Source organism: Nerophis lumbriciformis, linkage group LG11 (genome assembly GCF_033978685.3).
Source record: "Nerophis lumbriciformis linkage group LG11, RoL_Nlum_v2.1, whole genome shotgun sequence".
In the NCBI taxonomy this organism is placed as follows: domain Eukaryota; kingdom Metazoa; phylum Chordata; class Actinopteri; order Syngnathiformes; family Syngnathidae; genus Nerophis; species Nerophis lumbriciformis.
Window position 1 is genome coordinate 50094254 of NC_084558.2, and position 13758 is coordinate 50108011.

The 13758-nt window shown below is 37.4% G+C and overlaps 1 protein-coding gene across 2 annotated transcripts in view; it reads left to right on the top strand.

Moving 5' to 3' along the window:
- The first annotated feature begins 974 nt into the window (after positions 1 to 974).
- The window catches only part of LOC133610150 (GRAM domain-containing protein 2B-like), a 45684-nt gene continuing 32900 nt past the window's right edge, over positions 975 to 13758 (top strand). For both annotated transcript variants that reach the window (XR_012050725.1, XM_072914168.1), the window contains exons 1-7: positions 975 to 1171; positions 1281 to 1397; positions 5395 to 5573; positions 5646 to 5749; positions 10967 to 11062; positions 11564 to 11635; positions 11703 to 11946. Coding sequence is in view for 1 of the 2 variants with exons in the window: in XM_072914168.1 (XP_072770269.1) it covers positions 1089 to 1171; positions 1281 to 1397; positions 5395 to 5573; positions 5646 to 5749; positions 10967 to 11062; positions 11564 to 11635; positions 11703 to 11946 (895 nt within the window). In the remaining variant the exon portion in view is untranslated. The remainder of the gene's footprint in view (positions 1172 to 1280; positions 1398 to 5394; positions 5574 to 5645; positions 5750 to 10966; positions 11063 to 11563; positions 11636 to 11702; positions 11947 to 13758) is intronic.

Below are 13758 nucleotides of genomic sequence, written 5' to 3' on the forward strand. Positions count from 1 at the left end.
ATTAAGGAAATAATTGAAATGTACATATTTTAAAACAAATTATAATGTACGTATTAAAATGTGATTTAATTAAATATAAAAGTGTTTAGTTTAAAAAAACAAGTGTATGTATAAAAAATGTACAAAAATACGTATTCTATTAATACATGAACAAATAAAAATATGTGTATTAAAAAATGTACGTATTGAAAAATGAAAAAATAATACAAATGTACATATTGAAAGAATCAATAAAAATTTACATATTTCAGACGTGATCACACGTGGCTGCTAAAGTGCTAAATCACAATGGAACATGCAACATGCTAAAGATGGCAGTGAGTGGCTTTGCTCCACACACAATACAGGCCCCTAATCAATAAATGTTGGTAGCAATATGAGAAGAAGAATATATTGCTGGCTCCTCTCCTCCTACGCTACAGTTGCGTTTTAAATTTCTATATCAATTATCAATATGTTTTTATTGTGTTGCATGTATTTATTTTGCTAACCCAATAGTTTGTATTTTCAAAACTGGTTCGAAACCATTAAAAACATAACATTTAATTAGGTACACGACATGTAATAATATATTTGTACATTTTGAAAAGGGGGTAGTTTCAATAATTGAGCTCGTCATACTTTACGCTTTGGACGCTGCTGCCCTCTAGTGGACAATATTGTCAATTACAGCAAAATGACTCAAAAGATGCCAAAAAAATAGTGGAAAAATAAAATACTTATTCTAGTGTTTGGATGTAATGTACATAATTATTTTTTGGGGGGGTTTAATTTAAATGGAATAATTAAATAATCTATTATTTTTGAACAGTTAAACGATATTTCAACGTGACAAAATGAAAAATAGAGAAAAATCAAATCTATAGTGCAAAATAATTGAATGGTGCAGTTCTTTTAGTGACCAGCAGAGGTCGCTTTTCTTTTTCTCCCGCCCCTTTCCCGGCCCCTCCTCCTCCTCCTCCGTTGGGCTTTTCTCCCACATTCTTCCCGGTCCAAAGGCTCCGGAGACCGGGGTGTCCTCCCATGCCGCCTCGCCGCAGAGTGGACGCGGCGGTCGGTCGGCGGAAGGCGGACGTGTCGGCGCCGTCATGATGCTGATGGGCGAGCAGGCCGAGCGACCTTTGACACCGCCCACCGCCACGCAGCAACTGCTTCATCCCCGAGGGAGGCGGTGAGTGCGGCGGGCGAAGGTGGGCGCGAAGGCCCGCTGGTGCCTGCGCGGTTCTGGAGGAGAGCGTCAAAGTTCTTCATCTCAACTTTTAAGTTGCTTTTCATTTCAGTTCCGGGGCGGAAAAAGAAGCTCAGAGGAGACGAAGAAGACCCGCAGACCTCCAGCTGGCTTTGGACACCGAACCGGAAACCAGCGAGAGTGGGAAGAAGACCACCGGAAGCCGCAGGTAAAGTTAAAAAAAGTACAAATTACAAAAATAAAACAAAATGTATGTATCAAAAATGTATCTACACTGTAAAAAAAAATTCTGTAAAAAAACGGTCATCTACTGGCAACCATAAAATTAAAGTAAAACATTATATTTACAGAAATTTTGAAACATTTTGCGGAAAAATATCGTAATTTTACATGAATTTGAAAGTAATTTAAGAAAACAGAAAATGCTATTTGTATAATTAATTTAGTCTTTTTCTGTAAAAAAAAAATAGAAATATACATATTACTGGCATATTACTTAAAATAACAGGCGGATTGTTTATTTACAGATAATGTCTTCAATTCTACAGTTTTATAAAATATAAAAAAAAAAAAAAAATTACAGTAGAAATTTAGAGTAAATTAACCATAAAAATAGGATTATTTTTTTTTTTACAGTGTATGTACGTATTAAAAAATAAAATTCGTTTTTAGAAAATAAATAAATAAAAATATATAAATTGATATATTTTAAAATAAATGTCTAAAATAACAAGTGTATACAGTTTTTAAAAATACATAAATGTACATGTTAAAAAATAAAATTAATTTTTATAAAATAAACAAAAAGCTTGATTTATATGTATATATATGCATATATATATATATATATATATATATATATATATATATATATATATATATATATATATATATATACATACATATGTATAAATAAATCCATCCATTTTCTACCGCGTGTCCCTTTTGGGGTCGCGGGGGATGCTGGAGCCTATCTCAGCCGCATAAATATATATGTAAATAAATATTTACATATATATTTATGTATAGATGTGTATATTTGTATGTATGTATGTATATATGTATATACTGTATGTATGTATGTATGTATGTATATATATATTTATATATATGCACAAAAAGCTCGATATACTGTATATATATATATATATATATATATATTTATGTGTGTATATATATATATATATATATATATATATATATATATATATATATATATATATATACCTACTAGAGATGCGCGGTTTGCGGACACAACCGCGGAGTCCGCGGATCGGGCGGATGAAATTAAAAAAAATAAGATTTTATCGGCTCGCGGGTCGGGTCGGGCGGATTAATTAGATTTTTTTTTTTTTTTTTTTTTTTTTGCGGGTGGCAGTTAAACCAATTGGGAAATATATATACATAGTTAAATGTTGTTACCCACATACGAAAAACGAGCAGGCACCTGCAGCATATGCCACAACAGAAGAAAAAAAAAGAAAAGAGATGGACACTTTTACGGAGCGGAGAAGGGACGCCTCGCCGGGGTCCGGGACCGAGGCCCCTTCCCCCGAGAGGGCCCCACCGGGAGCCGTAGCTGAGGCGATCCGCGAGAAGGGCCCGACGCACGTCCAGGGTCACTACCGCGCCCACCGCACCGACACCCCGCCTCGTCCGCTTTCGCCGCGGCCGGCGTCACGCGCAGCAGGTAAGCAGCTTACCTGCCCGCCACCCCCGTGGCCGGGGGCTCGTAACATGGGTCACTCCGCGCGCTCCGCCCGCGCAGTTTACCTGCTTGCCACCCCTGTTGCCGGGGGCGCGTAACAGGGGTCACTCCGCGCGTAGTGCGCTCACGAAAGGGGTGGGGCTCACCCTGGTTGATATAGAGAGCAGGACGGTGGCCATGGAATTTCATTTAAGGTTTGTGATAAACCATCAAACTCATTCGTTAAAAGGACTCCATAGTAATATAAAGCGAATTTTTCTGGACATTATCATGCAAGAAAAGTTTATTTTTGGGATCGCGATCACCGCGTAATGATTTTTAAAGGTTGCATTACATTATTAACTGTCCCATGTGATCAGCCAGTGCGATTGGAAGTCCATGCTCAATTATTGCCTCCGTAAATAAAACTTCGGCATTTATCACATCCAAAGAATCTGTTTGGGCGACGAAAAACGTTGAAAGTTTTCCACTTGTATCGCTAGCAACGGCATTAGACTTGTGTTTTTTTGTCCCAACGTGGTCTTTTACATGGCTAATTCCTCCGTGTCCGATCGAAAAATCTTGTCTGCACAAGGTGCAATTCGCGTAGTTTTCACCCTTTTTTTAAATTTTTATTAATATTAGATATATAACAACGGGCGGATGGCGGGCGGGTGCAGTTCTGATCAAACGTTACATCGGGTGGATGGCGGATGGTTGACGACTTTCTGACGCGGTTGCGGATGAAATAAATTGCCTATCCGCGCATCTCTAATCTACACTGTAAAAAAAAATTCTGTAAAAAACGGTCATCTACTGGCAACCATAAAATTAAAGTAAAACATTATATTTACAGAAATTTTGAAACATTTTGCGGAAAAATATCATTTTACATGAATTTGAAAGTAATTTAAGAAAACAGAAAATGCTATTTGTATAATTAATTTAGTCTTTTTCTGTAAAAAAAAAAAAAGAAATATACATATTACTGGCATATTACTTAAAATAACAGGCGGATTGTTTATTTACAGATAATGTCTTCAATTCTACAGTTTTATAAACTATTAAAAAAAAAAAAATTACAGTAGAAATTTAGAGTAAATTAACCATAAAAATAGGATTATTTTTTTTTACAGTGTATGTACGTATTAAGAAAGAAAATACGTTTTTAGAAAATAAATACAAATTTACATATTAAAAAATAAATAAATAAAAATATATAAATGTATATATTTTAAAATAAATGTCTAAAATAACAAGTGTATACAGTTTTTAAAAATACATAAATGTACATGTTAAAAAATAAAATTAATTTTTATAAAATAAACAAAAAGCTTGATTTATATGTATATATATGCATATATATGCATATATATATATATATATACATATGTATAAATAAATCCATCCATTTTCTACCGCATGTCCCTTTTGGGGTCGCGGGGGATGCTGGAGCCTATCTCAGCCGCATAAATATATATGTAAATAAATATTTACATATATATTTATGTATAGATGTGTATATTTGTATGTATGTATGTATATATGTATATACTGTATGTATGTATGTATGTATGTATATATATATTTATATATATGCACAAAAAGCTCGATATACTGTGTATATATATATATATATATATTTATGTGTGTATATAAATATATATATATATATATATATATATATATACCTACTATATATATATATATATATATATATATATACATATATATAAATAAATAAATAAGTACAGTATGTATATATGTATATGTACATGTGTGTATATTTGTATGTATATATATATATATATATATATATATATATATATATATATATGTATGTGTGGGAAAAAAATCACAAGACTATTTCATCTCTACAGGCCTGTTTCATGAGGGGGGGTACCCTCAATCGTCAGGAGATTTTAATGGGAGCATTCGCATACCATGGTTTATATAGGGCACAGAGTGGGTGGGTACAGGCTGGCCTAGGGGCGTGGTGATTGGCTCATGTGTTGCCTAGGAGGTGTTTCCGTCTATGGCGGCATGTTGTTACAATTTCGCTGCGCTTGTTGAGGGATGACAGGTCTGGACGGTAAATAATAAACAGTTTCTCTTTCAAGCATAGGTTGCATCTTTTATTACCACTATTGTAAGGTGTGCTGGATGCAAGAATTTGCCATGTTATTGAATATTCAACATTATTGTCTTTGATATATATATATATATATATATATATATATATATATATATATATATAAGTTTTTTTTGCCTTTACAAAGCTAGTAAAATCGAGTTTTGCAGTATTCATCGAACAGTACTGTATGTTCTTTCTGGAAGGTTCTGTTGCTGTTAAAGAAACATATAAACAGTGTTTTGTTGTCATAGCAACACGACACCTGCATCACATGCGGGATAGACAAATGGGAATCAGCAGCATGCATTTTCATGTTGGATCATGTGACCTCACCATGTGACCATGACCCCTCCCCCTCCCCCCCTCCCCCCTCCCCCCTCGCAGACTGAACCCCGTGGAGCAGCTGTCACCCGTGACCAGTCCCACCCGGAAGAAGTCTCCGTCCGTGCAGGTGCGTCACTCAGGTGTTGGGGTGTGTCCTCCCGTGCAGCGTGTGTCCAAGACCACCGCTCACTTCCACAAGCTCTTCAAGGAGGTGGGCCGAGACCAGGCGCTCCAACAAAGTAGGTCCGCCCCCCCACCCCCAGACCATAGACCTTAGTCCCAGGGTGAGCAGTCTTTGTTTGGTCCACCAGGCTACACCTGTGCCCTGCAGAAGGACATCTTGTACCAGGGGAGGATGTTTCTCTCTCAGAACTGGATCTGCTTCCACTCCAAGGTCTTTGGCAGAGACACCAAGGTCAACTTCTCCTTCAAATATGCTCCTGTTTGTCCAAGTTTTACTTTCACATTTTAGCACCTCGCTGGAAAATGTTTTTAGCACCTAGTGCAAAATATTTAGCACCTAGCTGGAAAATTGTTAGCATCTTGCATGAAAACTTTTAGCAATGAGCTGGAAAATTGTTAGCATCTTGCATGAAAACTTTTAGCAAAGAGCTGGAATATTGTTAACATCTTGCATGAAAACGTTTAGCAATGAGCTGGAAAATTGTTAGCACCTAGCTGGAAAATTGTTAGCATCTCGCATGAAAACGTTTAGCAATGAGCTGGAAAATTGTTAGCACCTAGCTGGAAAATTGTTAGCATCTTGCATGAAAACTTTTAGCAATGAGCTGGAAAATTCTTAGCATCTTGCATGAAAACTTTTAGCAATGAGCTGGAAAATTGTTAGCACCTAGCTGGGAAATTGTTAGCATCTTGCATGAAAACTTTTAGCAATGAGCTGGAAAATTGTTACCACCTAGCTGGAAAATTGTTAGCATCTTGCATGGAAACTTTAAGCAATGAGCTGGAAAATTGTTAGCACCTAGCTGGAAAATTGTTAGCATCTTGTATGAAAACTTTTAGCAATGAGCTGGAAAATTGTTAGCACCTAGCTGGAAAATTGTTAGCATCTTGCATGGAAACTTTTAGCAATGAGCTGGAAAATTGTTAGCACCTAGCTGGAAAATTGTTAGCATCTTGCATGAAAACTTTTAGTAATGAGCTGGAAAATTGTTAGCACCTAGCTAGAAAATTGTTAGCATCTTGCATGAAAACCTTTAGCAATGAGCTGGAAAATTGTTAGCACCTAGCTGGAAAATTGTTAGCATCTTGCATGAAAACTTTTAGCAAAGAGCTGGAATATTGTTAACATCTTGCATGAAAACTTTTAGCAATGAGCTGGAAAATTGTTAGGACCTAGCTGGAAAATTGTTAGCATCTTGCATGAAAACTTTTAGCAATGAGCTGGAAATTTGTTAGCACCCAGCTGAAAAATTGTTAGCATCTTGCATGAAAACTTTTAGCAATGAGCTGGAAAATTGTTAGCACCTAGCTGGAAAATTGTTAGCATCTTGCATGAAAACGTTTAGCAATGAGCTGGAAAATTGTTAGCACCGAGCTGGGAAATTTCCTGCACCTAGTGCAAAACTTTTAGCACTGATCTGGAAAATTGTTAGCACCTGGCTTGAAAATTTTTAGTGGCTCAAGTTTTGTTAGCAACGAGCATGGAATTTAGCACTGAGCTGGAAGGTTTTTAGGAAATAGCGCAAACATTTTAGCACTTAGCTGGGAAACTTTTATCACCTGGCACAACATTTTTTTCCCATTTAGCTGTAAAATTGTTAGCACCTAGCTTGAAAACTTTTCGCGTCTCGCTGAAATTTTTAGCACCTAGCGCAAAAACATTTAGCATTTAACTATAAAATTGTTTAAAGTTTTTAGAACCTAGTTTGCAAAATTGTAGCACTTCGCGCAAACATCTTTAGCACCGAGCTTGATCATTTTTAACACTTAGCTGGAAAACTTTTATCACCTGGCACAACATTTTTTTTCCATTTAGATGTAAAATTGTTAGCATCTAGCTCAAAAATTTTTAGAAACAATGTCAAATGTTTTTTGTAAATAGCGCAGAAATGTTATCACCTAGCTGGAAAACTTAGTATTAACTGTACAATTATTAGCACCTAGCTAGAAAATTGTTAGCATCTTGCATGAAAACTTTTAGCAATGTGCTGGAAAATTGTCAGCACCTAGCTGGAAAACTTCCTGCACCTAGTGCAAAACTTTTAGCACTGACCTGGAAAATTGTTAGCACCTGCCTTGAAAACCTTTTAGTAGCTCAAATTTTGTTACCAACTAGCATGGAATTTAGCACTTGGCTTGAAAACTTTTAGGCACCTCACGCAAAATTGTTAAAATCCAACTCAAAAACTTTTAGAAACTCGCTGGAAGTATTTTAGCAAATAGCGCAAACATTTTAGCACTTAGCTGGAACACTTTTATCACCTGGCACAACCTTTTTTTTCCATTTAGCTGTAAAATTGTTAGCATCTAGCTCAAAAACTTTTAGAAACTATGTCAAATGTTTTTTTGTAAATAGCGCAGAAATGTTATCACCTAGCTGGAAAACTTAGTATTAACTGTAAAATTATTAGAACCTAGCTGGAAAATTGTTAGCACTTAGCTGGAAAGTTTCCTGCACCCAGTGCAAAATATTTAGCACCTAGCTGGAAAATTGTTAGCATCTTGCATGAAAACATTTAGCAATGAGCTGGAAAATTGTTAGCACCTAGCTGGGAAATTTCCTGCACCTAGTGCAAAACTTTTAGCAGTGACTTGGAAAATTGTTAGCACCTGAATTGAAAATGTTTAGTTGCTCAAATTTTGTTAGCAACTAACATGGACTTTAGCACCTGGCTTGAAAACCTTTAGGCACCTAACGCAAAATTGTTAACATCTAAGTCAAAAACTTTTAGGAACTCGCTGGAAGTATTTTAGGAAATAGCGCAAACATTTTAGCATTTACCTGGAAAACTTTCATCACCTTACACAACATTTTTTTTCCATTTAGCTGTAAAATTGTTTGTCAAAAACTTTTAAAAATTGTCAAATGTTTTTGTAAATAGCGCGGAAATGTTATCACCTAGCTGGGAAACTTAGCATTAACTGTACAATTATTAGCACCTAGCTGGAAAATTGTCAGCACCTAGCTGGGAAATTTCCTGTACCTAGTACAAAACTTTTAGCACTGACCTGGAAAATTGTTAGCACCTGGCTTGAAAACCTTTTAGTAGCTAAAATTTTGTTAGCAACTAGCATGGAATTTAGCCTTTTAGAAACGATGTCAAATGTTTTTTGTAAGTAGTGTGGAAATGTTATCACCTAGCTGGAAAACCTAGCATTAACTGTACAATTATTAGCACCTAACTGGAAAACTTTAGCGACTTGCTTGAAAAAATTTAGCACCTAGCTTGAAAATTGTTAGCACTTAGCTGGAAAGTTTCCTGCACCCAGTGCAAAATATTTAGCACCTAGCTGGAAAATTGTTAGCATCTTGCATGAAAACTTTTAGCAATGAGCTGGAAAATTCTTAGCACATAGCTGGAAAACTTCCTGCACCTAGTGCAAAATTTTAGCACTGACCTGGAAAATTGTTAGCACCTGCCTTGAAAACCTTTTAGTAGCTCAAATTTTGTTACCAACTAGCATGGAATTTAGCACCTGGCTTGAAAACCTTTTAGTAGCTGAAATTTTGTTACCAACTAGCATGGAATTTAGCACCTGGCTTGAAAACCTTTAGGCACCTCACGCAAAATTGTTAAAATCCAACTCAAAAACTTTTAGAAACTCGCTGGAAGTATTTTAGCAAATAGCGCAAACATTTTAGCACTTAGCTGGAACACTTTTATCACCTGGCACAACCTTTTTTTTCCATTTAGCTGTAAAATTGTTAGCATCTAGCTCAAAAACTTTTAGAAACTATGTCAAATGTTTTTTTGTAAATAGCGCAGAAATGTTATCACCTAGCTGGAAAACTTAGTATTAACTGTAAAATTATTAGAACCTAGCTGGAAAATTGTTAGCACTTAGCTGGAAAGTTTCCTGCACCCAGTGCAAAATATTTAGCACCTAGCTGGAAAATTGTTAGCATCTTGCATGAAAACATTTAGCAATGAGCTGGAAAATTGTTAGCACCTAGCTGGGAAATTTCCTGCACCTAGTGCAAAACTTTTAGCAGTGACTTGGAAAATTGTTAGCACCTGAATTTAAAATGTTTAGTTGCTCAAATTTTGTTAGCAACTAACATGGACTTTAGCACCTGGCTTGAAAACCTTTAGGCACCTAACGCAAAATTGTTAACATCTAAGTCAAAAACTTTTAGGAACTCGCTGGAAGTATTTTAGGAAATAGCGCAAACATTTTAGCACTTACCTGGAAAACTTTCATCACCTTACACAACATTTTTTTTCCATTTAGCTGTAAAATTGTTTGTCAAAAACTTTTAAAAACTGTCAAATGTTTTTGTAAATAGCGCGGAAATGTTATCACCTAGCTGGGAAACTTAGCATTAACTGTACAATTATTAGCACCTAGCTGGAAAATTGTTAGCATCTTGCATGAAAACTTTTAGCAATGTGCTGGAAAATTGTCTGCACCTAGTGTAAAACTTTTAGCACTGACCTGGAAAATTGTTAGCACCTGGCTTGAAAACCTTTTAGTAGCTCAAATTTTGTTAGCAACTAGCATGGAATTTAGCCTTTTAGAAACGATGTCAAATGTTTTTTGTAAATAGTGTGGATATGTTATCACCTAGCTGGAAAACTTAGCATTAACTGTACAATTATTGGCACCTAACTGGAAAACTTTAGCAACTTGCTTGAAAAAATTTAGCACCTAGCTTGAAAATTGTTAGCACTTAGCTGGAAAGTTTCCTGCACCCAGTGCAAAATATTTAGCACCTAGCTGGAAAATTGTTAGCATCTTGCATGAAAACTTTTAGCAATGAGCTGGAAAATTGTCAGCACCTAGCTGGAAAAACTTCCTGCACCTAGTGCAAAATTTTAGCACTGACCTGGAAAATTGTTAGCACCTGGCTTGAAAACGTTTAGTAGCTCAAATTTTGTTAGCAACTAGCGTGGAATTTAGCACTGAGCTGGAAAGCTTTTGGCACCTAACGCAAAATTGTTAACATCTAACTCAACAACTTTTAGTTTCTCGCTGAAATGTTTTAGCACCTAGCGTAAAAACATTTAGCACATAGTTGTAAAGTTGTTTAAAGCTTTTAGAACCTCGCTTGAATTTTTTTAGCAACTAGCACGGAAATGTTACCACCTATCTGGCAAATTTTTAGCACCTACCTTGAACATTTTTGGCACCTAGCTTGAAAACTTTTACCGTCTCGCTGAAAATGTTTAGCACCTAGCGTAACAACATTTAGCACATAGTTGTAAAATTGTTTAAAGCTTTTAAACCTTGCTTGAATTTTTTTTTAGCAACTAGCACGAAATTTTACCACCTAGCCGGCACATTTTTAGCACCTACCTTAAACATTTTTAGCACCTAGCTTGAAAACATTTTTCAGCAACTAGCTGGATGTTTTTCAGCAGCTACATCATCACAAGGCTAACATGTTTTCAGGGAGCATTAAATGACTAAAAAATGAATAAAAAAAGTTCTTCCTCGTTCTCGTCAGATCGCCATCCCGGCGGCGTCAGTGACGCTGATCAAGAAGACCAGGACGGCTCTGCTGGTGCCAAACGCCCTCGTCATCCAGAGGTCACATGATCAGGTGACCTCACCTTCGTGTCATCCAGAGATCACATGATCAGGTGACCTCACCTTCATGTCATCCAGAGGTCACATGATCAGGTGACCTCACCTTCATGTCATCCAGAGATCACATGATCAGGTGACCTCACTTTCATGTCATCCAGAGGTCACATGATCAGGTGACCTCACCTTCGTGTCATCCAGAGATCACATGATCAGGTGACCTCACTTTCATGTCATCCAGAGGTCACATGATCAGGTGACCTCACCTTCGTGTCATCCAGAGATCACATGATCAGGTGACCTCACCTTCGTGTCATCCAGAGATCACATGATCAGGTGACCTCACTTTCATGTCATCCAGAGGTCACATGATCAGGTGACCTCACCTTCGTGTCATCCAGAGATCACATGATCAGGTGACCTCACCTTCGTGTCATCCAGAGATCACATGATCAGGTGACCTCACCTTTAATGGCGCTAACTGGCAGAACCGTGACCATTTCCACTTCCTGTCCAGCACGTCTTCGTGTCCTTCCTGTCCCGCAACACCGCCTACAAGTTCCTGCGCTCCGTCTGCGTCCACCTGGAGGTGCGCCTCTCACGCGCTCGCACGCCGCCTCCACCGCCATTGTGATAAAACGCCGACATCTTTGCAGGTGGAGAAGACGTGCGGCGGCGATGTTGAGGACGACTTCGGAGCCCGGGTGCCGCCGTCCCTTCCTCGGGCCAGTCGGGATGTTTTTACCCCCCCGTGGCGTCCATTGTCCAGCTTCCTGTGCGCACCGCAGGACTTCTCCGGAACCTTCTCTGATGAGGACGGCGTGGCGCGCCCCGGGCGGCGGGAGACCACGGACAGCAGCAGCTCGGGGTCCCAGACTCCGGACTACGACAAACTAAACGGTGGGTGCGACATAGCGGCGTTTGATGAGGCGGCGAAGGTGTCAGGTTAGCAGGAAGTCAGCAAAAAGTGCAAAAATTTAGCACCTAGCACCAAAAATTTTAGCACCCAGCTGGAAAATTTTTAGCACCTCGCTTGAAATCTTTCAGAACCTAGCTTGAAATTTTAGCAACTACCTTGAAAATTTGTAGCACCTGGCTTGTAAATTTTAGCTGGAAAATTGTTAGCACCTCGCTTGAAATCTTTCGGTACATAGCTTGACATTTTAGCAACTCGCTTGAAAATTTGTAGCACCTAACTTGTGAATTTTAGCTGGAAAATTGAAAGCACCTTGCTTGAAATCGTTCAGAACCTAGCTTGAAATTTTAGCAACTCGCTTAAAAATTTGTAGCACCTCGCTTGTAAATTTTAGCTGGAAAATTTGTTAGCATCTCACTTGAAATCTTTCGGTACATAGCTTGAAATTTTAGCAACTCGCTTGAAAATTTTATGCACCTAGCTTGTAAATTTTAGCTGGAAAATTGTTAGCACCTTACTTGAAATCTTTCGGAACATAGCTCGAAATTTTAGCAACTCGCTTGAAAATTTGTAGCACCTAGCTTGTAAATTTTAGCTGGAAAATTGAAAGCACCTCGCTTGAAATCTTTCAGAACCTAGCTTAAAATTTTAGCAACTAGCTTGAAAATCTGTAGCACCTAGCTTTTAATTTTAGCAGGAAAATTGTTAGCATATCGCTTGAAATCTTTCAGAACCTAGCTGGAAATTTGAGCAACTAGTTTGAAAATTTGTAGCACCTGCCTTGTAAATTTTAACTGAAAAATTGTTAGCACCTCGCTTGAAATATTTCGGAACCTAGCTCGAAATTTTAGCAACTCGCTTGAAAATTTGTAGCTCCCAGCTTGTAAATTTTAACTGGAACATTGAAAGCACCTCGCTTGAAATCTTTCAGAACCTAGCTCGAAATTTTAGCAACTCGCTTGAAAATTTGTAGCACCTAGCTTGTAAATTTGAACTGGAAAATTGTTAGCACCTTACTTGAAATCTTTCAGAACCTAGCTCGAAATTTTAGCAACTCGCTTGAAAATTTGTAGCACCTAGCTTGTAAATTTTAGCTGGAAAATTGTTCGCACCTCGCTTGAAATCTTTCGGAACATAGCTCGAAATTTTAGCAACTCGCTTGAAAATTTGTAGCACCTAGCATGTAAATTTTGGCTGGAAAATTATTAGCACTTCGCTTGAAATCTTTCAGAACCTAGCTTGAAATTTTAGCAACTAGCTTGAAAATTTGTAGCTCCCAGCTTGTAAATTTTAACTGGAACATTGAAAGCACCTCGCTTGAAATCTTTCAGAACCTAGCTCGAAATTTTAGCAACTCGCTTGAAAATTTGTAGCACCTAGCTTGTAAATTTTAGCTGGAAAATTGAAAGCACCTTGCTTGAAATCTTTCGGAACCTAGCTCGAAATTTTAGCAACTCCCTTGAAAATTTGTAGCACCTAGCTTGTAAATTTTAGCTGGAAAATTTGTTAGCACCTCGCTTGAAATTTTTCAGAACCTAGCTCGAAATTTTCGCAACTCGCTTGAAATTTTGTAGCACCTAGCTTGTAAATTCTAACTGGAAAATTGTTAGCACCTCGCTTGAAATCTTTCGGAACCTAGCTCGAAATTTTAGCAGCTAGCTTGAAAATTTGTAGCACCTAGCTTGTAAATTTTAGCAGGAAAATTGTTAGCACCTCGCTTGAAATCTTTCGGAACCTAGCTCGAAGTTTTAGCAGCTAGCTTGAAAATTTGTAGCACCTAGCTTGTAAATTTTAGC